This window comes from Pogoniulus pusillus, chromosome 26, assembly GCF_015220805.1.
Source record: "Pogoniulus pusillus isolate bPogPus1 chromosome 26, bPogPus1.pri, whole genome shotgun sequence".
Taxonomy (NCBI): Eukaryota; Metazoa; Chordata; class Aves; order Piciformes; family Lybiidae; genus Pogoniulus; species Pogoniulus pusillus.
In genome coordinates, this window is record NC_087289.1 from 1,739,409 (window position 1) to 1,767,325 (window position 27,917).

At 53.3% G+C, this 27,917-nt stretch overlaps 1 protein-coding gene across 7 annotated transcripts in view; it reads right to left on the reverse strand.

The window, feature by feature from the left end:
• Nucleotides 1-27,917, reverse strand: part of ARHGEF26 (Rho guanine nucleotide exchange factor 26) — a 174,806-nt gene that overhangs the window by 14,395 nt on the left and 132,494 nt on the right. For 3 of the 7 annotated variants that reach the window (XM_064164853.1, XM_064164851.1, XM_064164852.1), the window contains 8 exons: nt 27,628-27,909; nt 26,724-26,852; nt 25,005-26,118; nt 23,377-23,419; nt 21,460-21,605; nt 20,330-20,386; nt 15,472-15,632; nt 472-621 (listed from right to left, as the gene is read on the reverse strand). In XM_064164853.1, the coding sequence (XP_064020923.1) occupies nt 472-621; nt 15,472-15,632; nt 20,330-20,386; nt 21,460-21,605; nt 23,377-23,419; nt 25,005-26,118; nt 26,724-26,852; nt 27,628-27,701 (1,874 nt within the window). In that variant the 5' untranslated portion in view covers nt 27,702-27,909. Of the gene's footprint in view, nt 1-471; nt 622-15,471; nt 15,633-20,329; nt 20,387-21,459; nt 21,606-23,376; nt 23,420-25,004; nt 26,119-26,337; nt 26,490-26,723; nt 27,910-27,917 lie in introns of those variants that run through there. The other 4 variants (XM_064164848.1, XM_064164854.1, XM_064164849.1 and 1 more) reach the window with 3 other exon arrangements.

Sequence of the window (27,917 nt, forward strand, 5' to 3'; positions counted from 1 at the left end):
CAGGAACAAGTTCTGCACCAGGAGGGTGCTGAACAGTGGAACAGGTTGATGCCCTATCCCTCATGCAAGTGAGGCTCAGCAGGGCTCTGGGCACCCTGACCTAGTGGAGGATACCCCAGCTGAGTGCAGGGAGGTTGGACTGGGTGAGTTTAGAGGTCCCTTCCAGCCCACACTAGCCTGTGACATGCAGAGCCCTCCAGCTGTCCCCAGCAGAGCACAGGCTGCTCTGACACAGAAGGTCTGCCGTGGGCTGAACTGCAGTGCCCAGGGAAGGGGCCTGTAACAGGGCCACAAGGCCTATGCAGCCAGGCACACACCTGCACTCTGGCTGACTGCAGAAAGAACCTCTGCACTGGGCAGGGCCAAGCAGGGGTGGAAGCCATGGGAGGCTCTGCACCCAGCACCACAGCCTACTGCTGACCCCCACTGCAGGGAGGGGACTTTGCCACCCTGCTCCCAGAGGAGCCTTACAGCAGCTTCTGCAGCGTTCGCTGCTGGTAGACTTCGTTGGTGCAGTACTTGACGTAGGGGTCGAAGGCTGAGGAATGCTTCTCCACTATGTCACTGATGTCATCGATGCAGATGCTGCTCTGGTGCCTGGCCTCCAGCTCTGTGAAGAACCTGTGAGAAGACAACAAGTCACTCCACCTGCAAAGCAGTGGCAGGGCTCTAGCTTCAGCTGGCACACCCCTGGGACACCAAGCTAGGAGCAGCTGTGGAGCTGCTGGAGGGCAGGAGAGCCCTGCAAAGGGACCTGGCCAGGCTGGGTGGGCAGAGGCCAATGGGATGAGACTGAACAAGGCCAAGGGCAGGGTTCTGCACTTTGGCCACAACAGCACCAAGCAGCACTACAGGCTGGGGCCAGAGTGGCTGAGAGCAGCCAGGCAGAGAGGGCCCTGGGGGTGCTGGCAGAGAGGAGCTGCAGAGGAGGCAGCAGTGCCCAGGTGGGCAGCAGAGCCAATGGCATCCTGGGCTGGCTCAGGAGCAGTGTGGGCAGCAGGACAAGGGAGGTTCTTGTGCCCCTGTGCTCAGCACTGCTCAGGCCACCCCTGGAGTGCTGTGTCCAGCTCTGGGCTCCTCCATTGCAGAGAGATGCTGAGGTGCTGGAAGGTGTTTGGAGAAGGGCAGCAAGGCTGGGAAGGGGCCTGGAGCAGAGCCCTGTGAGGAGAGGCTGAGGGAGCTGGGGGGGTGCAGCCTGCAGCAGAGGAGGCTCAGGGCAGAGCTCATTGCTGTCTGCAGCTGCCTGCAGGGAGGCTGTAGCCAGGTGGGGTTGGGCTCTTCTGCCAAGCAGCCAGCAACAGAACAAGGGGACACAGCCTGAAGCTGTGCCAGGGCAGGTCTAGGCTGGATGTGAGGAGGAAGTTCCTGGCAGAGAGAGTGATTGGCACTGGAATGGGCTGCCCAGGGAGGTGGTGGAGTCTGTGTGGCTGGAGGTGTTGAAGCCAAGGCTGGCTGGGGCACTTAGTGCCATGGTCTGGTTGGTTGGGCAGGGCTGGGTGCTAGGTTGGGCTGGGTGAGCTTGGAGCTCTCTTCCAACCTGCCTGACTCTGATTCTGTGAGGGCTGCACTGGGCTGAGCTCAGGTCTCCTCTGGCAGAGCAGCCAGGACAATCCTCAGACACAAGCCAGAGGTTGGTGGTGTCAGCTGGCAGAGCTGCACACAGGCAGCCCTGGCAAAGCTGCTTCCCATCCTCCAGCTGGCAAAAGCCAAAGCAGCTTGGCTGATCTGGTTGGACTGGAATGCCCAGGAGCGGGGTGGAAGAGAAGCACAGCAATTTCAGGTGCACATTAACTCATTTCCTCTTGTAACAAAGGTGCCAAAAACAGACACTGCAATAGGCTACACCGAGAACAAAGCACTCCAGGGGGGCTGAGCTGAGGAGGTGCTCCCAGGGCTTCACCCAGCCCTGACACCAAGCACAGAACACACCACCAGAGCCCCACACCCTCATCTGACTGCGTGCTCTGCACATGTCTGTTCTGAGAGCTTCCCCTCTGTCCATCCTCGGCTCCACAGGCAGCTCCCTCCAGGCTCCGAGAGCCTCCTGCTGCTTCTGGCACTGCTAACCACCAGCAAACAGAGGCTGCTTTGTTTCTGCAAGGCTCATTACAAGCCCCCGAGCGCTGGGCGCAGGAGCTGACACAGCTCAGCCATCACAGGGCATCAGAATCACCTGCACTGGTAGCAGGGAAACCTTTAACCATCCAGAGGCTGCTGCAGACTTCTCACCTCAGAGCCTGGGCTGCAGCCTGTGTGCAATGAAGCTCTCTGCAAGAATCCTCAGCTCCCCTGAGCAGCTCAGCTAAGGAAGAATCCTCCTGGAGCACAAAGCAAGGCAGTGCTTGGAACCTGAGCTCCCATCGCACTCGAACCGCTTGAAAGGCTTCACTTTCTTTCAGCCCTTTACTTCCCTTTGTCGCTGCCAGCAGTGGCTCTGCAGAGCCTGCCAGCTTGTTTGACAAAGCTCAGAGGGGTCAGACGAGGACAGGCTGAGCAGAAGGTGACCACGCAAGTGTCCGACAAGAGGGGTTCACCACAGGGAAGGTGCTCAGGAGCTGCCTGCACTGCAGGGTGCCAGGCTGCCAGTCAGCTGCACACTCAGGAGAAGTGAGGGGTTTGGCGAGGCAGCTGTGCCACACTGACTGCAGGCTGAGGTGGCTGCTGGCTGCCAGGATTATCAGGCAGTGACAAGCAGGACACTGCTGTCTCCTCCAGTGCCCACTGCCCACCTTCTCCTCCCCTGTCAGTGGCCCTTCAGCCTCCAGTAGCCTCGCCCCTTCGGAAGGCAGAGTCCTGCACCCTTCTGCTCTCCTCCAGCCATCCCATCCCAAAGCACTCCAAGCTGTCCCCGACTGCACCATGCTCCCTGTTTGGGTTTTCAGCCTCCAGAGCAGCACTGCCTGGTGCAGCACAAGAGCTTGCTGGCAGATCTCACACAACAGAGGGACAAGCACCCAAGTGACAGTGCTCTGAAATCTCACTGGAGCCCAAGAAGGAACCCAAACGACTGAAAGGAGTCACCAAGTCCCCAGCCTTGGTTTCTCATCAACCACTCCAGCCAGGTTTCAGCTCCTGGCCACTGGAAGTCCTTCCTGCTCCACTCAGCCATGTTTACAGCTGGGAGAGTTCCTCAGCAAGCTGCCAATTTGCTGTGCTGAGGGAAGCAGGAAATGCAGCAACTCTTCCTCCTGTAGCTCATGGCTCCCTGACAAGAGCTTGGGCCATGCTGGCTGCAATTCCCCCTTCCAGAACTTATCTTGGGCTTCATCAATGACATCAGCCAGAGCCATTGTCAGAACCTGGATGTTTAAACAGGAAAGAGAAGTGCTGAGAGGAGCAGCAGATCCAACTCCCATCCCCACAAAACAGACTGCAGGAAGCGTTGACTCTGGAAACTAGGGCAGCCCAGCTGGGCTCAAAGGTTGTCTCCTTTCTCATCCCAGCTGCTAATTACTACATACAGGCACCCCACAAACCTTAAAGTGCCAGGCCTAGGCCAGATTCTGCCAGAGGTGAGCACTGAGTGGCTGCATTATTGGCACCCCGTGGCTGGCTTTCTGCTCAGTGCCAGCAGCAGTTATGTGAAGCACTTTGGGTCAAATTCAGGCCTTTCTGGTTCAAGTTAGAGCCCTGACAGCACAGCATGGAATCATAGACTCAAGCAGGTTGGAAGAGACCTCCAAGCTCATTCAGCCCAACCTAGCACCCAACTGTGGCTAAGCAACCAGATCATGGCACTAAGTGCCCCAGCCAGGCTTGGCTGCAACACCTCCAGGCACAGAGACTCCACCACCTCCCTGGGCAGCACATTCCAATGCCAATCACTCTCTCTGCCAGGAACTTCCTCCTGACATCCAGCCTAGACCTCCCCTGCCACAACTCGAGGCTGTGTTCCCTTGTTCTGTTGCTGGGTGCCTGGCAGCAGAGCCTCTTTAAGGTTTTGGAGGCTCTTGCTCAAGGTCTTCCCATGTCTTTAGGCAGCTCATTAACATCAACAACAACCTCCTAACAGGCATTTCTCTGTGGCCCTGCTTTACCCAGTGACCACCATCCACAACCTTCTCAACCTCCAGTCAGTTCAGCTGTACCAACACAGCTGCCCAGTGGTGTCTGCACAATGGTACTGAACTCTTCCACACAATTCATCTTCCAGGGCCTGGGCCCAATTCAAATCTCTCAACCACAGCCTGACCTAGTTAGCAATGCCCCTGCTCACTGCAGAGGGGCTGGATAAGATGACCTTTGAGGGTCCCTTCTAACCTGATGCAGTCTGTGATTCTCCAAGTGCTACTTGAAGAGAGGCCAGGACTCTTTCTGGCCAACAGTTCCTCTTCCTTCAGCCCCAGATAAAGATTAACCAAGCAGGACTTATCTCACTGCCTGCATATTCCAGAATTAGATTGCACTGCATTAAAAAGAGGCTAATTGGGCAAGTAAGAGATTTTAAGTCCACAGGTCACATCAGAGTTATTAAAGTGCTTCTGTAAGAGAACTGTTTATGATCCTGGAGCAAACAGCACACAAGAGGAATAGTCAGAGAGGTCAGAGGTACTGCAGGAAGTCCAAGTAGGTGAATTGCATCAAGTGTCACTATGGAAGCCAAGTGACAGCTCACTGCTGAGAGCGAGGTCAGCGAGGAGCACACTGGGTGGAAGATGTGACACTGGACTAAGTGGGGAACACCTGAAGTCACCAGAGCCAGGTGATCAGCACCCAAGAGACCTACAGAGGGAAAGAAGCCCTGATAAAGGTATTCTGAGATCACTTCACTGTTTGTACAATGACTGAGCAGACAACACAGCCTGACTGGGCTGGCGACAGGGACAGCTGGGATGGTGTCCCTGCTGTCTGCATGGCACAGTTGAGGTTCTCAAATATTAAGCTGACTTCTTGCCTACTCATTCCATATCTCCTTGCAGTTTCATGCACCTCTCCACTGCCAGCCACTTTGGACAGTGCTACTGTTCCTCTTGCCACTGCAAACACCACCCTGTTACCATCAAAGCCATGCTGTGGGTGGCAGTGAACTGCAGTCTGACTGGGAGATTACTTCTTTCCAAGGTCACTTTTAGTCCTGCTTCATGTTTTTGGTGTGACACTGACCTACATATTATCTGGCATGAAGAAGGTTATGATGCAGATTAAGCCTCCTGGTGATGTTGCTGCTGACATCACTCTCCAGTGACAGAAGAAAATCCACCCTTTAGCTTCCTCCTCTTAGAGATAAGGGAATAGGGAAACAGGTACCAATTTCAGACTGGAGCAATAACATTTCTGATTAGCCTCTCCTAGTCTGAATCTTCTCATCAGGAAGAGAAGCTTATCATCTGCAATCATCATCAGTTGTTTGGGGTTTGTTTTTCATAAGGGTAAGGAGTAACCTAAAAGAGTAGAAGACGGAAAACCTCCTTCCACACCCCGTGAGCCTGAGCTGCCAACCTGCTCCTTCACTCTGCAGCCAACTGGAAGGCCTCTCAGCAGGCCTGCCCACAAGTAACTGGCCTGGTGGGAAGCTTTCTGCACTCTTTGCACCTCTGGCAGAGATCTAGCCCAGCAGCAAGGCCAGGGCAGCCCTGCCAGCCTGCTCTGTACAGAGAGACTCCTGAGCCAGCGGGCGGCCGCTCGCAGCACCCAGCTCAATGCCGCCCAGCTCAGAACAACACCTCCTCGGCTCACCCAGCCAATGCCACTGACAAGTGCACCCCCCCAGCGAGCACCCTGGGGCACCAGGGCTGTAAATCCCTTTGCTAAACCATGAAGAGCTCACAAAGGAAGCCTTCACTTTCAACCCTTTCCCATGCTGATCACAGCAACGCTTTCACAGCAGCGAGAAGCAGCAGAGTGCCTCTGCCTGCCTGAGTCCCACAAGTTACCTACACACTCGTTTGGCACAAAGTGGTCTCTGGAGGCACAAACAATGCATTTATAAAGCATTTTGTGCAGCTTTCTGGCTACAGGTTTGAGGCCATTCCCTCAGAACATACTTGCTGGAGCAGCCAAACCGAGGCAGAGAGCCAGCACAGGTCACGGAGGACAGAGAACAGCCAGGACTGGAACATTCCTCCTCCCTGCCAGCCCTGCCTGGCTTGGCACCTGCAGCCCCAGCTTCACAGCCTCAGCACTGGCAGGCACTGGTGCTGCCCCTGTGCACAGGGGACCTGATCAGTGCTGCCCTTAGAGATTTGTATTACTATAAAACCCATGAACCACACAACAATGTGCATTAAGCATTGCTTAGTCTTGAGGGCCATGGGTCAGCCAGGGAATTCTCCACCACCATCCAAAACCAACAGTGATTTAGTGTCCAGGCTCCTCTCCAGAGGGAACCTGGCATTTCTCATGTGCTTTCCAATGGGAAAATTCCTCCATGGGCTCCTGCCCTGCTGCCCCTCAGCCCAGCAGGTACCAGTCCAGCACACACTTCCCAGAAGCAGCACAAACACGGCCTGTGAACCCTTCTCACAAGGGCACCCGTGCCAAGGTGGCAACCACCAGAGCTCCCCAGCCAGAGGAAAGCAAGTCCAAAGTGCAAGCTGACTGATCCCCATCATGCTGCTTTACAGCTGGGCAGGCAGAGCAGGGCAGCAGCCACCTGGCACGGGAGGCCAAGGGGCAGGACACAGCTTCAAGTGCTGCTGGGCTGCTTTGTGCCAGCATGGGCACCTCAGCCCCTTCCCCACACCCCTGCAGAAGCAGCTATCCAGGGCAGCAGCAATCAGAGGTGCTTACAGGCAGGGGGAAAGCTGCAGGCTTTGATGCTGCGGCACATGAAGCTGCTTCTCCACGGGCACCACTCGAGAGCTTCAGGCTGGCACAAACACCTGCCCAGCAGAACTCGGCATGGCCACAGCAGCCACCCAAGCCCACTCTCAGGAGGCAGCTCCCTCGGTGTGACACTGCCCAGACCAACCCCACTGCTGTCCAGAGAAGGTGGAGCAATGCAGCCTGCCTCCTCCAGCTGCAGGGAAAGCTTTCAGCTCATCGACTCGAGGTTTAACGTTTCACTTAAACAAAGCAGCCTGACCCAGGGGTGCCCGAGAGGAGCCAAGGAACAGCCATACATCCTCCCACCCTGACAGCCCTGCTAAACACAGCCTTCTGCACTTAATGACAGCCTGGTGCCTTTTCAAAGCTGCACATTTTCTTCTGCAAGGCAAAGGCTGGCAAACAGATCACAGCCTCAGCTAACAAAGGCTGCTGCTTCTCCCTGCCTCGGCAGCCTCTGCCCACAGAAAGCAGAGCTGCAAGTTCCAAGAGCTGCCTGACCACCACTGTACCACCAAAGGGCAGGCAATTTCCCCTTCTGCACCTCCTGCAGCAACCATACACATGGAAACTGGTGGAAGATTCATAAGCTGCTCCTGGAACAAACCCTGCAAGGCTCAAAGCAAGACTGCTTGACACCAAGTGGACATCAAAGATCACATTCTGTGCTCCACAGCCTCCCTGGAGGTGTTCAGGGCCAGGCTGGACGAGGCCTCGAGTGACCTGTTCTACTGGGAAGTGTCCCTGCCTATGGCAGGGGGTTGGAACTGGCTGAGCTTTGAGGCCCCTTCCAACCTAACCCATGCTAGGATTCTATGCCAGTTTCCACAGCCCTTGTCCAACTCAGTCTTTTCTTTCCCTACCATGGCCTTGCAGGTAAGCCACCAGCCAACTGCAGTGACAAACATTTCATGCTCTGCTGGGCAGAACACTGTGGAGGCAGAGAATCAGACACATGGTTGTGTGGTCAGCGCTGATGAAGGAACACCAGCTTCATGCAACTCATTGCTTGCTTCATGGAAGGAACCCTACTCTACAAGATTCACCTTAAACCACAGCCCCAAGCACCACATCCAAACCACCCTTAAACACAGCCAGGGTGGGTGACTCATTCCCTGGGCAGCTCATTCCAGTCCCTGACCACTCTCTCCATTAAAAGCTTTTTCCTAATATCTAATCTAAACTCCCCCAGCCTCAGCTTGAGGCCATTGCCCCTTGGTCTGTCTCCAGCTACCTGTGAGCAGAGCCCAGCAGCACTTTGCTCCCACAAAATCTTTACAGAGTTAACCCCATCCCCCTGGCAACCTCCCCACAGCTCAATCTCACTTTGGCCTGAGAAACTTCTCCACAGGCACTGGCCAGAGAAGTTCTTCCTCGCTCTGGTCACCACCATGACTGCAGGTGGCCCACCAGAGCTGCAGGAAAGGAAGGCTCTGGGACCACAGCCCAGGGCACCAAGGAGGGCAGTGCAGCAGCAGTGGGAAGAACAGGCTCATGGCATCCTGCAGTCACTGCGACAGAGCCACTGCCCAGCTGTCCTCCTGGCGTGTCCTTTCCCTACCCTTAGCAACTCAGCCCTAATTTACCCAGTGTGGAAGCACACCCTGAAGGTGAAAATCTCTTGAGTGAGGCATATTCTTCTCAGTATGGCTCAGTGCACAGTTTGCAGCCAAAGGCTTGCTGTATGTTCTGCAAAAGCAGGGGTTTCTTCAGGAACACTTTCTGTGGAGGTAACTGCAGGCAGTTACTGAATGACAGGGATGAGCATTCCCAAACTCCTTTGAATCAAGCATTCCTTCTCTTGAGTTCTGCTCCCCTGCACATGGGCTGAGGGAGGGAGGACTCTGTTTAGATTTGCTGTTCCTGGGCACTGAAGTCATATCTAATCTTGTCTCCAATAAGGAAGCTGAAGGAGAAAGGAACAATCAGTGGAATGCCAGTGCCCAGTGCACGTTATTCTCAAGCTGTGTTTACCAGCACTGCTGCTCCTTTGCAGAGAAACCCTGCAGAGTTATTTCAGCTGCCAGAAGCCTCTAAAATAAACAGCTCCTGGATATTAAAGACAGGGTTCAGCAACGTCTGAATAAACTATCTAAGAGTTTGCAAGGGAAGCAGTGAGGAAACCCAAGGATAACTGCACTGTTCCAGCTCAGCAGGGTGATGTAAATCCATAAATGTGTTCTGTGGGCACCTAACATTTAAAGAAAAACAGAAGGAAAGGTACTCCATAATCCCTGGAGGCTCCTGACAATCCCACTGGCAGTAAGGGGAGGTTATAGAATCAAGCAGGTTGGAAGAGAGCTCCAAGCTCACCAGTCCAACCAACCAGACCATGGCACTAAGTGCCCCAGCCAGGCTTGGCTGCAACACCTCCAGGCACGGCCACTCCACCACCTCCCTGGGCAGCCCATTCCAATGCCAATCACTCTCTCTGCCAGCAACTTCCTCCTAACATCCAGCCTCAACCTGCCCTGGCACAGTTTGAGACTGTGTCCTCTTGTTCTGTTGCTGGGTGCCTGGGAGAAGAGACCAACCCCAGCTGGCTACAGCCTCCCTTTAGGACTCCACCCCTGGTCCAGATCATCAATAAAGATACTGCCCAGGACTAGGCCCAGCACTGATCCCTGGGGGACACATGCAGCAAGGCCCCAAGGGGTAAATTCAGCAGTGCTCTGCAACACCCCCAGAACTCACCAACGTGTATGGTGTGAGTGCTCCCCAGCAGCTGCTGTGGGTCAGGGCAACACACCAGCTTCTGCAGAGCTGCAGCTGCCTCACAGCCTGCTTCCACCACATCACTTGTCCCCATTACTGTGTCTATCATGCCCAGCATAATCCCTCAGCCTTGCCTAAGGAAACCACTCACCTGCTTCAAAAGGTTCATACTGGACAACTCTCTTTGAAAGAGCACAGAGATTCTCACCCAGATCACACCTCAGTGCCACCTCTCCAACAGCACAGCCACACTCAGATAGGTGCCCTCAAGACAGGACTTAGCTCTCCTCAAAACCCATCAACGACAAGAACTGTGGTAAAAGAGAGAGCACAGCCCAAGCCCACAGCGACCCAGACCCTCTGAGCACTTCTCCTGCACCGCAGCTCACCTGAGCCACCCAGGGTCTGCTCACAGGCTTTACATTTCCTCTGTTCCTTTGTTACACACAGAGCTTTGGGGTGGCTTTTTTGCCTGTTTTACTCTTTCAGGGAGACTGAGCAAGAGAGGTCTGCATTCTCCAGAGCACTGTCTCAATGCCTAGGTGACTGACCCAGGACACGCAGCCCTCACATGAAGGCTAGCACCAGGTTTTTCCCATGGATAAGAATAAAGCTTCATCATTAATAGCATGTTGGGAAGAGGTGAAGCATTAACCCCCTTGTCAAAGTGCTGTGAGAAAGCTCACCTGCTCCTACACATCCTCAGACACACAGAGATGAGGACACTCGGGGGGATGTTAACCTACCTCACCTACTGTGCTTCTCCGCCACAATCGGGACAGGGTTTTAACAACGCACTCAGAGTCTTTGGCTTCCTCTGCTCATGCTAACCTGAGAGAGAGGCTCTGTAAGCTTTTTGCCTTCTGCTGGCCTCATGGCAGAGTGAAACAAAACACTCAGGCTTTCCTCTCCCCTATAAATTCGGTGATCTGACCTGTCAGACCAATTACTCTTCAAGACACTTCACTCGCTCTCCCCTGTAACTCCCCCTTCCCAAGCCAGGCTCTTGGGAAAGTGACCTCTTCTGAGGCACGGAGGAGACTGGAGAGAGGTTTTCTTCCCGGTGAGATTGATGGCACAGCATTCTCAGACCACACAGGCTTTTGTTTCTGAGCAAGCTGCCCCAGGACATCCCTCAGCTCACAGCTCAATGCAGCACTGCCTGGGGTGGCAGCTTGGGTGATTTTTGTGCTCTGGCAGTCAGTGGCTCCAGCTCAGCACACAAGGGCTGAGCTTTCTGAGCCACCTTACAGGATGTTTCCATGCAGACACACACACATCATTCACATCAACTCTTCTTTGTTAGAGGCATTCCAATGAGCTCCCAAGAGCAGAGATGGTTTTGCTGTCTGCATTCTGCTAACAAAGGCAGCTTTGTTCCAGCAGAAGTGGCCTTGTCATGCTTTAGGAGCCTATCTCGGTGTGCTGGAGAGCTTCCACTGAACACACGTTCCTAGCCAAAGTTCCTAGATATCAGCTCTAAAAATGCCACCTTCAGTCAAAACTGTTATCAGCTCACGGTCTGCACCTCACCAAGCTTTTGTCTGAGCACCCAAACCCACTGCTACTCAGGCTTTGTATTTTTAAAGGATAAGCTACTTAAAGTACAACAGCATGGACAGAAGCCTACTCCTGTTAGAAACACAGAGAGGGATTTTGCTGCCCTGAAAGACCTTGGAAAGGGGAAGTGACTGAACACAGAATCAACCAGATTGGAAGAGACCTCCAAGATCATCCAGCCCAACCTAGCACCCAGCCCTGCCCAACCAACCAGACCATGGCACTAAGTGCCCCAGCCAGGCTTGGCTGCAACACCTCCAGGCACACAGACTCCACCACCTCCCTGGGCAGCCCATTCCAGTGCCAATCACTCTCTCTGCCAGGAACTTCCTAACAACATCCAGCCTAGACCTGCCCTGGCACAGCTTCAGGCTGTGTCCCCTTCTTCTGTCCCTGGCTGCCTGGCAGCAGAGCCCAACCCCACCTGGCTACAGCCTCCCTGCAGGCAGCAATGAGCTCTGCCCTGGGCCTCCTCTGCTGCAGGCTGCACACCCCCAGCTCCCTCAGCCTCTCCTCACAGGGCTCTGCTCCAGGCCCCTCCCCAGCCTTGCTGCCCTGCTCTCAACACCCTCCAGCACCTCAGCATCTGTCTGCAATGGAGAAGCCCAGAGCTGGACACAGCACTCAGAGAAAAAGAAAGAAGCCTTCCTATTAGAATCACTTCCACTGTTTACAGAAATGAGGCTGTGGAAAGCCAGCCCCAAGTTTTGCTACAGCTCAACAGCACTGCATAAACGAGAACACATTTTATTTCTTCAGTTCAGTTTAAAAGGGAGTTACAAACCCTGTTTTCACTCCAAGATACAAAAAACACAAGCTCTTAAACCATTAGGCTTTCCAGACAAGAAAGAATATGATAATTTTAGGCTAGTGTGGTAGTTTTCCATCTTCTTCTTGGCCTGAGTTTCTTCTTTCCCCTCCCACTTCCTCTGAGGACTATTAATCAAGAGGGTTGTAAAGAATTCCCCTAAAAATACTGCTCTCCCCACCCCCATCTCTGCTTTCAGCATTGGAAGAGAGAAATGTGGAAGAGGCTTGAACAGAGGGGAAAGCCAAGCCCACACTGCTCACACAGCTGGACTGTGTGGTCAGCTATGCCTGACAGCAACAGGCCAAGGGCTGCAGGCTAATTAAAGCTTTCATTTCTATTGAGCTAGCTAAAGCCATGGCATTGCCCTCTAACACGTGATGGCTCTGGACAGCAGCATTTGGCTAGCCAAACTGGACTTGTGATACTTCAGGGTTCACATTTCCTGCATGGAGGAAGCCTTGCCAAGCACTATTCCTTGAAAACAACAGAAAGGACTCAGACAACATCCAACTGCTGGGAAAAGACCTCAACTGTATGAGAGGGAGAGAAACAAAAGCAGGAAGAGGATGGAGGAGAGAGGTCTACTGATCAAGTCCAAATGTGCACCTCTTAGACAGCTCCTAAATTCAGGCAGCACATACAATCATAGAATCAAGCAGGTTGGAAGAGAGCTCCAAGCTCATTCAGCCCAACCTAGCACCCAGCCCTGCCCAACCAACCAGACCATGGCACTAAGTGCCCCAGCCAGGCTTGGCTGCAACACCTCCAGCCACAGAGACTCCACCACCTCCCTGGGCAGCCCATTCCAATGCCAATCACTCTCTCTGACAGGAACTTCCTAACAACATCCAGCCTAGACCTGCCCAGGCACAGCTTCAGGCTGTGTCCCCTTCTTCTATCCCTGGCTGCCTGGCAGCAGAGCCCAACCCCACCTGGCTACAGCCTCCCTGCAGGCAGCTGCAGGCAGCAATGAGCTCTGCCCTGAGCCTCCTCTGCTGCAGGCTGCACACCCCCAGCTCCCTCAGCCTCTCCTCACAGGGCTCTGCTCCAGGCCCCTCCCCAGCCTTGCTGCCCTGCTCTCAACACCTTCCAGCACCTCAGCATCTCTCTGCAATGGAGGAGCCCAGAACTGGACACAGCACTGCAGGGGTGGCCTGAGCAGTGCTGAGCACAGGGGCAGAAGAACCTCCCTTGTCCTGCTGCCCACACTGCTCCTGAGCCAGCCCAGGATACCACTGGCTCTGCTGCCCACCTGGGCACACTGCTGGACCAAATCCATTAAGGCTTTCACATGTGTGCTCCACAAAAACAACCTTTTGTTACCCCATCAGCTTCAGAAGACAAAGTCTAACTGCTGCAAAGCAGATGTAAAATTCCACAGACTGTGTGGGGAGGCAGAGAAGCAGAAGCCAAGAAAGGCCATGACCATAACTGGGAACATGGAGCTTGAGAAGCTCCACAGTTGTGAACATAGGTTTAGTGGTTAAGAATTCAGAGCATCAATTTCTGCAAGAAGAAAACAAGGAGGACTAAAAGGGAACCAAACAAAAACAGCTGTCAAGGTGGGAAGGACTGACTCCAGAAGAGAAGGCTTGGAGGAGACCTTGGAGTGCCCTTCCAGGATCTGAAGGGGGCTCCAGGAGGGCTGGGGAGGGACTATTGACAAGGTCTGGTAATGCCAGGAGGAAGAGGAATGGGTTTGAACTGCCAGAGGGGAGATTGAAAGTGGATGTTAGGAAGAAGTGAGGGTGGTGAGACACTGGCACAGGTTGCCCAGGGAGGTCGTGGAGCACAGAAGCACCCAATGTGATCAAAGATCCCATTCTGTGCTCCACGACCTCCCTGGAGGTGTTCAGGGCCAGGCTGGATGAGTCCTTGAGCAACCTGTTCTAGTGGGAAGTGTCCCTGCCTATGGCAGGGTTTTGGAACTGGCTAAGCTTTGAGATCCCTTCCAACCTAAACCATTCTATGATGCTACATCCCCAGTCTGAGAGGTGCTTTCCCCAGCCACCAAGTCCCATTTGTGACATGAGCTACCATCATTCTGTTCACAAGTCAGGTGAGCTAAAGCTGTGCAGTGCTGTGGTTTAGATCAATCAGTATCTTCAAGCCACCTGCACCTTTTAACCTCTGTGCTTGACTCCACCTGCAAAGGTGGTGTCAGGAAAGCAGCAGATTGTTGGTTTTCAGTTGTGTAGATCACAGTAATGCATCTGCTGACACTGCTGTTAGCCAGGGCAGGACAAGGAAGGAGTCATGAAGCAAAGCCTCATTCAACAACCATCCTACAGCACTGGTGACCCTGAAGCACAGCAGGCACACACACACCTATGCATGCCCGAAATCAAACTATGCTGGCAGCAACTTCCAACAGCAGCTTCTCAGCATTTGTAAACATCTGGCAAGACTTCCTTTTCATCAGGCACTGCCTTACTGTGTCCACTCCTCTTGCTTGTCCTGAAGAAACTCACCACCAGCCCAGCTCAGCAGCTGTGGCTGTACCAACAAGCCCAGTCTGTGGTTGCACAGCACTGTGCCAAGCAGTGGAACCCTCTGCAGTTGACACTGACCACACCAGGCTCAGGCAGCACACCAAGTACTGCAGAAAGTAAACACTAATTCCCTGATTGAGGAGAGCACTGGCAAGAGTCAGCCCTGCAGGGCACGTACAAAACTCTTGCTCAATTTCACAGTTTAATAAAGGCAGACTAAACTGAATTTGCTGGACTGTAAAAGAGGAGGTATGAAGGCTGCATTTATCAACATGCAGCTGGGGCTGGATGTAACTCTGTTTCCCCAACACTATGTTCTCCCCTCTCCTGGCAACTCTGAGAAACCAAAGCCATGCCCACCCCAAACACAGAACCATAGAATGGTTCAGGCTGGGACCTCAAGGATCATCCAGTTCCAACCCCCTGCCATAGGCAGAGACACCTCCCACTAGAACAGGTCACTCAAGACCTCATCCAACCTGGCCTTGAACACAGGGAGCCGAGGGAGCATCCACAACCTCCCTGGGCAACGTGTGCCAGTGTTTCACCACCCTCACTGGAAAGAGCTTCTTCCTAACATCTAGTTTCAATCTCCCCTCTGCCAGTTTAAACCCATCACCACTTGTCCTGCCATTACAAGACCTTGTCAATAGTCCCTCCCCAGCCTTCCTATAGGTCCCCTTCAGATACTGGAAGGCTACTATAAGGTCTACTCCAAGCCTTCTCTTCTCCAGGCTGCAGAGCCCCAACTCTCTCAGCCTGTGCTCACAGCAGAGCTGCTGCAGCCCTCTCAGCACCTTGGTGGCCTCCTCTGGCCTGGCTCCAACACTTCCATGTCCTGCTTGTGCTGGGGGCTCCAGAACCAGAATGATCAACGTCAGTGCTCTTACAGCATGGCTTTTAGAACTGTAGCTGAGGAGTCAGAATGCCTCTTTCCCTCTTGGTCAGGGAAGTTGTGGCTGCTCCCTCTCTGGAGGTGTCCAACGCCAGTTTGCATGAGGCCTTGAGCAACCTGCTCTATAGCAGGGGGTTGGAACTGGCTGAGCTTTGAGGTCCCTTCCAACTTAACCCATTCTGTGATCCTTAGAGCATCAACTTCCAATGCAGATGTGCACTGCCAACACTTACTTCTTGCTGGCTTCATAGACATCAGTGATGTTGGAGAACAGGTGGTGGCTCTCTGTTTTGGTCATGGTGAGGCTCAGCTCCCTGGAATTTTTAAACATCCGGATCAGAATCTCCAAGCTCAGCAAATAAGAATGCTCAGAAGAAATCACTTCAAATATGGCCTGCAAAGTGGAGGGAGGAGGGGGGAAAAGAAACACTTACTATTGGCTCAGCTTCTTTTAGTTTGTAAGGAAAATGGGAGAGGAGATGCAAAGTTATTGGGTGCAAGACAGAGACCATAACATGTTCATTTCCATGGGAGTTGCATCACTGGCTGAAGTGATTTAACACTAGGATAATAAAAGCACTTTTAAAGCCCCTCTCTATTTTCAGACTTCTCATTTGCAATCCCACTTTGAAGACAAAGCACCAAGTGTGATCATGTCCCATTCATACTCCTGAGAGGTGGGGTCTGGGGTTGTGGGTTTAAGTTAAGCATCCCAACACATGGCACAGGTTGCCCAGGGAGGTTGTGGAGCACAGAGGCCCAGAATGTGATCTTTGATCACATTCTGGGCCTCTGTGCTCCACAACCTCCCTGGAGCTGGTTAAGATCAGGTTGGATGAGGCCTTAAGTGACCTCTTCTAGTGGGAGCTGTCTCTGCCTATGGCAAAGAGGGCTTGGAACTGGATAAGCTTTGAGGTCTCTTCCAACCTAAACCATTCTATGATGTGTGTTTCTGTGGTCCAGCTGGAAGCTTCTCATCTGCCACACTGCTGTGACCAGCCAATATTTGCTTTTGCTCGTTTTGAAGAGAAGCTGCTCAATTATTTACTTGGCTAACACTACTCTGCCTGCCCAAGCACCTGCAGAAAAGCAAAACCCTTGGCAAAAGCGAGGGCTTGGCCACAGCTCAGCAGTGATCCCTCTGATACTTCTGCAACGTTGAGCAGGGGACAGGCACAGAGAAGCTGAGCTACCTGCAGCAGAGACAAAGCTTGCAGGCGAGAGGGGTGGCAGTCACTGTCAGGACAGGCACAGAGAAGCTGAGCTACCTGCAGCAGAGACAAAGCTTGCAGGCGAGAGGGGTGGCAGTCACTGTCAGGACAAGCACAGAGAAGCTGAGCTACCTGTAGCAGAGACAAAGCTTGCAGACAAGAAGGGTGGCAGTCACTGCCAGGACAGGCACAGAGAAGCTGAGCTACCTGTAGCAGAGACAAAGCCTGCAGACAAGAGGGGTGGCAGTCACTGTCAGGACAGGCACAGAGAAGCTGAGCTACCTGCAGCAGAGACAAAGCTTGCAGACAAGAGGGGTGGCAGTCACTGTCAGGACAAGCACAGAGAAGCTGAGCTACCTGCAGCAGAGACAAAGCTTGCAGACAAGAGGGGTGGCAGTCACTGCCAGGACAGGCACAGAGAAGCTGAGCTACCTGCAGCAGAGACAAAGCTTGCAGACAAGAGGGGTGGCAGTCACTGCCAGGACAGGCACAGAGAAGCTGAGCTACCTGCAGCAGAGACAAAGCTTGCAGACAAGAGGGGTGGCAGTCACTGTCAGGACAGGCACAGAGAAGCTGAGCTACCTGCAGCAGAGACAAAGCTTGCAGGCGAGAGGGGTGGCAGTCACTGCCAGGACAGGCACAGAGAAGCTGAGCTACCTGCAGCAGAGACAAAGCTTGCAGGCGAGAGGGGTGGCAGTCACTGTCAGGACAAGCACAGAGAAGCTGAGCTACCTGTAGCAGAGACAAAGCTTGCAGACAAGAAGGGTGGCAGTCACTGCCAGGACAGGCACAGAGAAGCTGAGCTACCTGTAGCAGAGACAAAGCCTGCAGACAAGAGGGGTGGCAGTCACTGTCAGGACAGGCACAGAGAAGCTGAGCTACCTGCAGCAGAGACAAAGCTTGCAGACAAGAGGGGTGGCAGTCACTGTGCATCTCAGTGAGGAGTGACCTGGCTCCAGTGCAGCCCCTACCTCCCACAAATAACCTCTCTGTGTTATCAACCTTAATGAGAATGACTGAAGGAGCAGCTACTCTATTTCCACCAGCTGGCTGAGCTACAAAGCAAACCTGGACTTTGAAATCCATATACGTGTCCACTGGGATTGATGCTCACGTAGAAACCTAGTCAGCTAGATCTCCTTCACCTCTCCAGGCTCCATTTCTGCAGCTCACAGACCTCCTTCACCTCTCCAGGCTCCATTTCTGCAGCTCACAGACCTCCTTCACCTCTCCAGGCTCCATTTCTGCAGCTCACAGACCTCCTTCACCTCTCCAAGCCCCATTTTTGCAGCTTTTAGACACCCTTCACCTCTCCAGGCTCCATTTTTGCAGCTCCTAGACATCCTTCAGCTCTCCAGGCTTTATTTGCTGTTAACCTAATGGGGTTTTCTCCATGTATATAGATACACATCCTATTTTCATGAACCCTTTTGTTAGGAGCTCCACCAAGTCCCCTTTGTCATCAGTGCTACCATCCAGGCACAGCTAACACCAACTAATATCATCAGCACAGGTAAACCAACATTCCTCTTAATACAACTCATGTTAAAGCTGGCATCTCTGCCTGCCTCAGTTACCTGTCACTAACTTCTCCAAGCACTCTCCAAGGAGAAATCTGCACTTGGAAATGTAACAGTGCAGATCTGTGCATGTAGAAAGCCCAGTGCCTGAGGCTCAACTAACAGGAGCATAGGGTCTCACAGCTGCCAGGCCTCAGAGAGAGCTCACTGAGCTGGTCTGGTGTGCTCTAGAGGAACCCTGCTCTCCCAGCACCAGGTATGCATAGAATCACCACACAGTTTAGGTTGGAGAAGACCTTTAAGGTCATTGAGTCCACTGCTAAGCCACGTCCCTCAGCACCACATCTCTGCCTCCAGGGATAGGGATTTAACCATCTCCCATATTTGCTTTAGATGAGATGCTGGAGTGTGTCCAGAGAAGGGCCACAAGGATGCTCAGAGGGCTGGAGCAGCTATGAGGACAGACTGACAGAGTTGGGGCTGTACAGTCTGCAGAAGGCTCCCAGGTGACCTTCTTGTGGCCTTCCAGTATCTGAAGGGGGCCTACAAAAAAGCTGGTGAGGCTATAAGGGAGTGGCAGGATTGGGGGGAATGGAGCAAAGCTGGAGGTGAGGAGATTCAGACTTGACATGAGGAGAAAGCTCTTCAGCATGACAGTGGTGAGAGGCTGGAATGGGTTGCCCAGGGAGGTGGTTGAGGCCCCATGGCTGGAGGTGTTTAAGGCCAGGCTGGATGAGGCTGTGGGCAGCCTGCCCTAGGGTAGGGTGTCCCTGCCCATGGCAGGAGGGTTGGAACCAGATGATCCCTTCCAACCCTGCCTGATTCTAGGAGATGCACAAAGATTCACCTCACCAAGGTGTTCTGGAGGATGGGATGCACAGGACTGCATGACACTGACATTTAATCAAGGTAGAGCACAAACAAATCTGTTTTTCTGCAGTGACAATATATTGTGATGGCAAAAATAACCTAACAGCTTCTAAGAAAGCTATTTGAAGCATAAAGAGCAACTGATAACAGGCAATTTAAAAGAAACAGAGCAAAAGCAAGGCCTGGTAGCACAAATGCACCTTAAGAGTATTTAGGTTCCCTCTGAGAGAATGAGTCTCTACTATTCAAATTAAAAACCCCTCAGGCTTGAAAACATTTTTTGGGTGGCATGAAAGGTTTTACATTTAAAAGGCATCTAAAGAACTTGTTCTCTTGGAAAGGATGTAAATATGACTCCAGGAAACACAGACTAAAGGCTCCTAAAGGATATGACTGAAGTAAATGCCTTGTGTCTGAGCTTTCCAGCAGGAGACAGGAGAGCAGAACCCATGGCCTGGGCTGCTGCACAGCCTCTTGCCCCAAAAAAGCTGAAGAGAGTATAAAAATAGAGCATTAGACAAAAAAACCCAAATCCCAAACTATTGCCTTGATCTCATGGATGCAACACAGGATGTTTCTCTTTCATGTACAGAGACAACAGCTGCAGGTCACAGCTCAATTTGTATTTGATGCTTGCCACCCACAGCTGTGACCTTCACAGGTCTGACTGGGCTGTACTCACTGAGGTGTGTCCTGAAGGGAAATGAAGGCAGTGGAACAAATTAGCATGGCAGGGAATGCTGCAGGGCTTCTATGGACAAACACTTGGGTTTTTCTAGGGAAGGACATACCTCCAGAAGTGCAGGTATGTAGCTGGCTAGGTCAGGCTATTCTGTTCAACACCTCTCATTCATTTTGATATAGCCCCTGTAAGTGAGGAAGGAGGGTAAAGCAGATACAGCAGACAAAAGGAGCAGAGAGGGAGAGGAAAGCAGAGAAGAGAGAAGGAGCAAAGGGGAAAAAAAAGACAGAGAGAAAAGATAACTACATGAGTAAGTGCTGCTGCTGTCTGTGCTGTAACAGCATGGCTGCACCTACTCCATTTCAGGGTGAGAGGAAAAGGTCAGTGACAGCAGAGCGCTGCAGCGTTCACCGCTGTTCAGAGCATTAGTTACAACTAAGGGCTCTGCAAAGAGCCTCCTCTCTTCCTCGCTGCCTTTAAACATTGATGTGCCACCTGCTGCCCCCCTGCAAGCTCCGGGTTAATCTTACACCTCCCCCTGGTTCACTGCTGCACCTGCTGGAGCCGGCAGAGCTGGGAAGCACTCCTCCAGCGAGGAGGCTGGCAGGGGAGCTGCTGCAGGGACATGTGCACACCAGCCACAGACAGGTTGTGTTTATTTATTCTCCCTGGGGAGAGAAGATACTTCACTCTAGGACAGGAAGCAGCGTGATGAACTTGTGTCCTTATCAACAAACAGAGCAGTCCATTAGGCATGCAGTGCATCCCTGAACCACCAGCAAGAAAGAGTGTATTACTTCAAGAGTACCTCCTGTCTTTTTCTTTCCTCCTGGCTGATGGCTTCGGATAATCCATTCTTCTTTACCTAAAAACCAAACAAAACTGTTCATATCTTCTCCAAAAGAATGCAATTTCAAACCATCACACTAAGAGTTCAGCTGAAAAAGCTGTCCAGATCCTAAAGACAGCAATGAACCAAGAGCAATGAAAAGCAGAGGTCAATAGGGTCTGCTATTTCACTTAGCTAAAGAACGAAGTAACTTCATTAACAACTATCAAGACACACAGAGAGAACTACTGCTGCAAAAGCCTGCCCAGCTGAATCCCCCTGCACAGCCCCTGTGGATATTTTACACACAGAGAGAAGAATGAAAACTGCTCTCTCCTTTTAAGGTAGATTTCCAACACGTGGACATCACAGGGTTCATCTTCAGAGTAATCCTGAACAATCTCAGTGTTGTCATTTGCTAAGTACAGCTAAAGGCACGCAGAAACTGCCCAGACAGGTAGTTTGTTGGCCAAAAAAAAGGAGTTTAAAGCTTGAGTTCCTCCAGCAGGCAGACATGGCAAAGTCCTGAGGCAGTAACTCTGTTATTTCCATCCTCAGCCCTATGATGAGTCTCTCTGCCCCCCACAGCCAAATGGGCCCAGATGAGTTCCCTCCAGCTCTCCAAATACAACCTTCACAAGCTCCAGTCACAGCCACATTTTCCACACTGCTGGAACTACCTGATCTAAAACTTGAACAGAAGTCAAATTGAGACTTGGGGATTTGAGGTAGTAACATCTGAATAGCTGCAAAACTTGTCAGTTAAAAAAAGATACTAAGACACCTTACATTTTGGGAGGGAAAAGGTTCTCAAAATGGTTTGGAAAGGACCTTCAAGATCATCCAGTTCCAACCCCCCTGCCATGAGCAGGGACACCTCCTGCTAGAACAGGTTGCTCAAGGCCTCATCCAACCTGGCCTTGAACAGCTCCAGGGGTGGAGCATCCACAATCTCCCAGGGCAACTTGTTCCAGTGTCTCATCACCCTCACTGTAAAAAAATTCTTTCTTATAACCATATTTTCTTCTGCTTATCCAATTTCCTTCTGTACACAACCAAACCTTCAGCCAAAGACTTGCTTGGATGCTGTGCAATGATCAGACACTCACCACCGACAGCTGACTCCACGTCGACCTCAGAGGCTTATGGTGAAAAACAACCTTTTCATCTGATTTCTGCTCTTGGGGCTCAGACTCTTCATCAGAATCTATGTCCAGAGCTTTTTCTTTATAGTTCTGATACAGCACAGCATTTTCTGTAAGCAACAACAGTATGGCATTAATGACTGTGCAGTTTGCTTAGCATTTAAACACTGAGAGGAGCCAAAGCGTGCATGTGCTGCTCACAAGCGCCAAGAGACAAAGATAGCATCTTACTGAGGGTGGACAATGGTGCAGTGCAGCAACAATGGATCCCTGCACCACCACCAGAGAGCCACACTGACTGAATTAAAGAACAGATGTGGCTTTTGTCGAGGGAAAACAGAAAACAGTTTTTTTCTTGCCTGGTTTGCTGTGCAATGTTCCATCAGCAGCCCAGGATTTCTAAACGGGCCGCGTGTGGCAGCAGGGCAGGCACCCATCTCCAAGGCCATCAGAAATCCACTTCCCGTGCCAACTTTGCTTCCATCACCTTTAAATACTACCTTCACACTTCAGGAAATAGTCCAGATCTCAGAAATTTGAGGTCAGAACTACTCCAGATAGAATCTTCAAAGCTTGTTTCAACAAGCCTCAGACAAAACACCCCTCAGAGGCTCCAGTGCGGCCAGCAGGAATTCAGCACCAGCAGCAGCAAAGGAACAGAGCTGTGCTCACCACCTCCCAGCCTCCCCAGCCACACACCCTTCTCAGAAGCAGACAGGACAGAGAAATCCAAGTGCAGAATAACCTACAGAGGGATTAAGCTGCTCAGAAAGCAAACTAGTAGGCATTTTAGAGATGGCCCAGGCTTTGGACAATATCCAATCTTCCCTTCCAAGAGAAAGCAGTAAGTAGTGAAGGGTTTGGCTGTTCCATACAGCTGCAACTCCTGAGGTCCTTCCCTGGGCTGGGTGCATCTGTCTCACTCCCACAGAGCCCTGGAAGAGTGTTAGACAAAGTCTGCCCCCCTTCTATCTGGTCCTTGGGATGAGACCAGAGTTCAGGCACTTCTAAAGCCAGGAAATTGTGTACAGTAACTGAATTCTGAGAGGCATCACAGAAAATCATTAGCTGGGATCAGACCAAGATAGAAGGGAGCCACTGGAAGAGCATCTAGAAAACATCACCAGAAGACAGTGTGAGAAAAGCACAAAAAAAGAGTGAGATTGAGGCTGATGAAGAGTGGGAAGTTCTGAAAATAGAAACAAGAGTTAAAGCAAGGTGACAGCAGCCGAGATGACCATAAGGAGGCATTAAGAGAAAAGCCAAGAGAGTAGCAGCTATTAGAATGAAAATTCCATGGACTCATAGCCAGGGAAGAATTTTTCTTGTCTGAAATACTGGGAAAAGCAGCAAACTTGGCCAAGTCCAGAACGAGTGAGCAACACAAAAAAGTAAATACAAGGACAGTGTTTTTGTGACACTTCAACTGGAAGCCTAGGCAGCAAGAAAACAAAGGACTGCACAGCCAAAGAACTCACCCCAGCGTTCTTGCCTTATGAGGGAAAGAGAAATCACTGCTGCCAGTCATGGCCCCAAACCCGTAAGCTGGGTCCACACCAGCTCATCTTGCCCCTGGAAGGAGTCACAGGGAACAAGTCCCAGCTGGAGGAGCACACTGCACCTGTCTGGTTCTGTACCGTCTGGGCTGAGATAGACACATCAAGCCAGGAGGGGCAGGAGCTGAAGCTGCAAAGAAGCCCTTCAAAGCAAGCCCATTTTTACCCCACCATTTATACACCCTTTAAAGAAGATGCTTGTCAGATGCCAAAGCTCACGTTCCATATTTCAGCCAGTTTAGTGAAAAGCAAGGTGCTGAGTCTTTGGCTAGCCACAGAGCAAGCGTGCAAAGGGACCCTGCACTTTATTCTCAAGTCTGCTTACCTTCCCCATCAAATGTCCCTTGTCCCTTCAGCATTTTCTTCTGCTAGTTTGGACAGAAAGAAAGAAATGCACATTAAAAGCAGGACACAGAATAACCAACTGCAACAGGAGTTGGTTTTGTCTGGTGCTTAGGCACCAGATTAACAGGCCTTAATCTGCCAACTCCTGACACCTGGACAAGTACTCAAGCAAACAACCGTTTGATCACAGCAAGGGGAAAGCTGCTCTCTCAAACACACTGTTTACACCTCTTTGCCCCAAAACCTGCTTCCTTTTCCCTAAGGCTCCCAAGGCCAAGAGGCCAGCTTTACAAGAGCTCAATGAACTTTCAGCTCACCCCACTGTCACTGGGCTTCTCTAGGAGGGTGCACGACCAAGCAGCTGCCTCTTGCCACACACTCTGCAAGGCACAGCCACACGAAGCACTTGGTGAGCTCGCGTTAGGAGACCAAAACAAACCTTTGATGTCAAACAGCTGTTTCAGTGCAGCGAGTCATAAGGTCTGAGAAGCCTGCTTTAAAAGTGCTACTAGCAAAAAGAGTTCCGTGCATTAAGGACAGGACCTGTTTCACTCCTGAAACCTCCTCTTTTACTCTGCTGAAAAGTCAAAACCAAACTGAAACAAAGCACCTTCCTCCTTCCTAGTTCAGCATTTCATCCATCACAGAACCTTAAGAGATTGGAAGGAACCTCCAGAGATCATCGAGTCCAACCCTTCCTGCCAAGGCAGGATTCCTATTTCACCGCTTGCAGCCCTTCCACAAAAGCCTCCAAACCCAGGGGTTTTTAGTCTGGCTGTAAACTGTCACGAAGCTGATAAATACTTAATTACTACAGCACTGGCCCCTAGCCTGGAGTATTTAATTACACGACTCCAAACACTCTCCAGGAATCTACCAGTATTTTAAAGCAACCTATTCAAAAAGAAGGCAAGAAAGGATGACAATGTGGTGTGTTCAAGTAAAAGATTCTTTTCAGTATGCCTTTATAATTTAAATGCACTAACAGGCAACACAAATCTACTGCTCCTGAAGGCTTGCAGCTAAGAATTAAAAGCAGGCATCCTGCTTTCGTTTGCAGGCATCAGAGTGAAGCTACAAAGAAATACCCCAAGCAGCCTCTATCGATTTTAAAGTCACACTCTTCAGTTTAAAAGCAGCACAAAAAGTAATGTCTTAGGAGTAAGACAGGCAAGTGAACTTTCTCCCTGTCTCGCCTAGCAGGCAGACTTTAAGTCAGTGCCTTACTTTCCTGTTTGCTGCTTTCTGGGAAAGAGGTTCTATAAAGCACCCAACCGACTGTGAAAGCGAGGCTCGGAGCGCAGGGGAACGCAGCAGGCAACGCAGGCTGCCAGCAGCGCTGATTTCGGCAGAACCACGTCCCCGAAGCCTTGCACCGCTGCGTCCTGGAAACGACGCTGGTGAGGCTCTCCGACTACTAAAGTTTTGCGGTAGCAAAAAGCAGACTAACAGGAAAAAAAAAAACCACACACACAACAAAAAACCAAACCAACCAACCCCAACCAACCCCAACCAACCTGCGCTTAGAGAACACGGGGAGAGCGCAACGCGCACCCCATGCGAGGCTCCGCCACCCAAACCCCCCTGTCACCGACCAGCACAACTCACCTTCAGCCTGCCCAGGCTGGCAAATTTCTCTTTGTCCTCAACAACCGCTTTAAGGATGGGCTGAGACATTCTGTTTTTTTTCTTAAAGTTCAAAGAGCTGTCGAAGTCCACACCGCTCACCACGGCCCTGCGGTACGATGTGGACCGCAGGCCCCGCCGCAGGGTCCCGGGGCTATCCAGCTCGCCCTCGGCCTCCTCCTCAGCATCGGCCATCAAAGGCAGGCTGGGGCTCTCCACCATGCTGCGAGCCTTCAGCACCCTCTTGCCGGGCTCCGCATGCTGGCCGCTGCCTTTGCTCGTCACCTTGGTTTCAGAAGCCAAGCCCTTGGGAATGATCTGCTGCGTGCCCACTTTGAGAGCGGCGGGGCTGTGGGTGCTCAGCACCACGGGCTGCGGCCCCGGGGGCTCCTCCTCAGGGGACGCCGGGCTCGCCGCGGTTACTCCTTCCTCCGGGGACACGGCCCGGGTCCCCGCGGGGGTCCCCGGCGGCGCTTTCTCCGCTGGTCTGGCCAGGCGGCTGCATTGCGAGGGCAGCGCGGCCGCGTCGCCGACAGCGGGGGCCGGCGAAGGCTGCGGGCTGGCTGCGAACACGATCTGCTCCTGCTGCGGGGTGAGCGCGGCCTGGCTGCAGGTCCTCAGCGGGGGCCCCGGCCGGCTTCCTGCCGAGGGCACGGCACCGTTGGCAGCAAACCCCGCGGAACTGTCCGAGACCGGAGCGGGCACCTGGGAGGGCCGCTCCGGGGAGACCGCGTTACGGGCTGGAGGCCGCACCTCGCCGTTGGACACCGATCCGTTGCCGGCGCCGAAAGGCGAGGGGCCCCTGCGGAGCGCCGCGCTGCCCGGACAGGTGCTGACGGTGCCGGCGGGTTGAGTCACGGTGAAGGTGCACCTGTCCTCCACGGGGAAGTCGGTGAAAAGCACTCCGTTGGGGCTCTGGTACGACTGAGGCCGGGCTTTGCTCCAGGCGAGGGGCTGCGGCCGGGGGGTCGATCTCCTCTTCAGCCGCGGCGCCGCCGCCGCCTTCTCGTCGGTGAACAAGGCCTCGGCATCCATCGCCCGCTCCTCGGGCCCCGGCAGCACCGCCTGCCCCGCAACGCTCGCCGCCGCCCGCTCCCTGCAGTTCGGCAAACGGGGGAAGCAACCGGCAAAGCGCTCGTCAGGCCGCGGCAGCCCCACGGGCGCCGGCGGAGGGGCGGCAGAAAGACTCACAGCTCGCACCCGCCCCCAGCCCGACGCTTCCCGCCCGCGGCCTGGGGCTCCGCCACCTGCGAGGCGCCCGCGCTGGGCGGCCTGGCGAGCGGAGGGCCCGCTCCCGGTTCGCCCCGGTCCTCACCTCATGGCAGCGCCCCCGGGGGCGTGCCCGCCGCCTGCCCGCACTACCTGCGGCTGAGGCGGAGGAGCGGGGAGCGGCCCCTCCGCAGCGCTCGGCCAGCGCGGTGCTGCGCCGGGTTCCCCGCCGCTGGGCCCGGCCCCGCCGCCCAGCCCCTCCCCTGCCCTCCGCCCCCAGGTAGCGGGCGGCGGGAAGAGAGGGGCAGGGCGAGGGAGAGGCGGGAGCTGGAGCCGCGGGGGCGGCTCGGTGCCGCCCGCCCGGCTGCGGGGCAGCGGGAGCCCGGCGGAGCCGCTCGGGGGCAGCCGGCGGTGCTGCGCGGTCCCGCCAGGAGCCGAGGCCGCGGCGGGGGCGACTGCAGCCACAGCCCGGCAAAAGCCGCGTCCGCTTACCTCGGTGCTGGCAAAGATCGCTGTGCAGCGCGGCCAGGAGCGACATCCAGGCCGGGTCGGGCGCAGCCGCCAGGCGCCCAGGGCCGTTTCGCAGTCCATGCAGTTCCTACTGGCGGCAGCCCGCGGGTTCTGCCGGAGTAACGCACAGAAACACCCACGCAGGGCAAAGGTTTGTGTCCGCCCTCCACCTGTGCCGCCCCTGAAGCTCTGTCCCGACACCTGCTGCTCTGCCAGAGCCGGGACGCGGCAGCTGGGGCTGCTTTGCTGCCTGCTAACCAAGAGCGGGGGGAAAGGAGCAGCTTTTTGCGGAGAAAACAGGTCACAAAGCGCCGATCTGCTGGGAATTCCGACAGACTGCATCGCCCTGCAAGTCTTCTGCCTCTGAAAATGTCCCCTCCGCAGTCGCTGGCACTGCCACGAGGGGAGAGCCTCAGAGCAGAGTCCCCCCCAAAAAGCATCATAGAACCACGCAGGTTGGAAGAGACCTCCAAGCTCATCCAGTCCAACCTCGCACCCAGCCCTGTCCAGTCGACCAGACCATGGCACTAAGTGCACAGGCAGATTTGCTCAGTACTACATGCAGTAATAATTAGGACATGCCCTTCATTCACTACCTACTTCTCCGCAGTTAAAAACTGTCTCCACTGGTGCAGGAAAAAGCCCATACCGAGCCCTGTCTTTGGAGAGCCATCAGCAGCATGCAGCATTTCCCCTGGGGAGTTACTTACCTCCACTATTAAATGCCACTTTGGCTGTGAATGTAAAATAGACTTCGGAATGCTCTGCTAATGTTGAAACCAGAGTTATCTGCCAGGCTCCCCTGAAAGGCACCAAAGATCAAGTCTAGGTGTGATTTTGTGTCCCTCTGCCACGCATCTGCCCTGGGTTGGTGCAAGAGGAATACCTGAAGATGCTCCTGGGAAGTTTGGAGCTGGGACAGGGAGGCACTCGAAAGCTATGCAGCAGGTTCCTGTTCATCTTGGCCTTCCCCCTCAGCTTTTTTTGCCACCCAAACAGGTGTGAAGCATTTGGGTCATTTACATTTCAGTGACCTTCAGGAAATGGCTGAGCAGCTGGGCAGAGGGGAAGCTTGCTTAGGCTGAAGATGTTTCCTCACACCTGGCCGAGAGGGCACTTTGCTTTCACCCCCAGCAAGATGCAGACATGATTGCTCCACAGGCTTCAGCTGAAAGA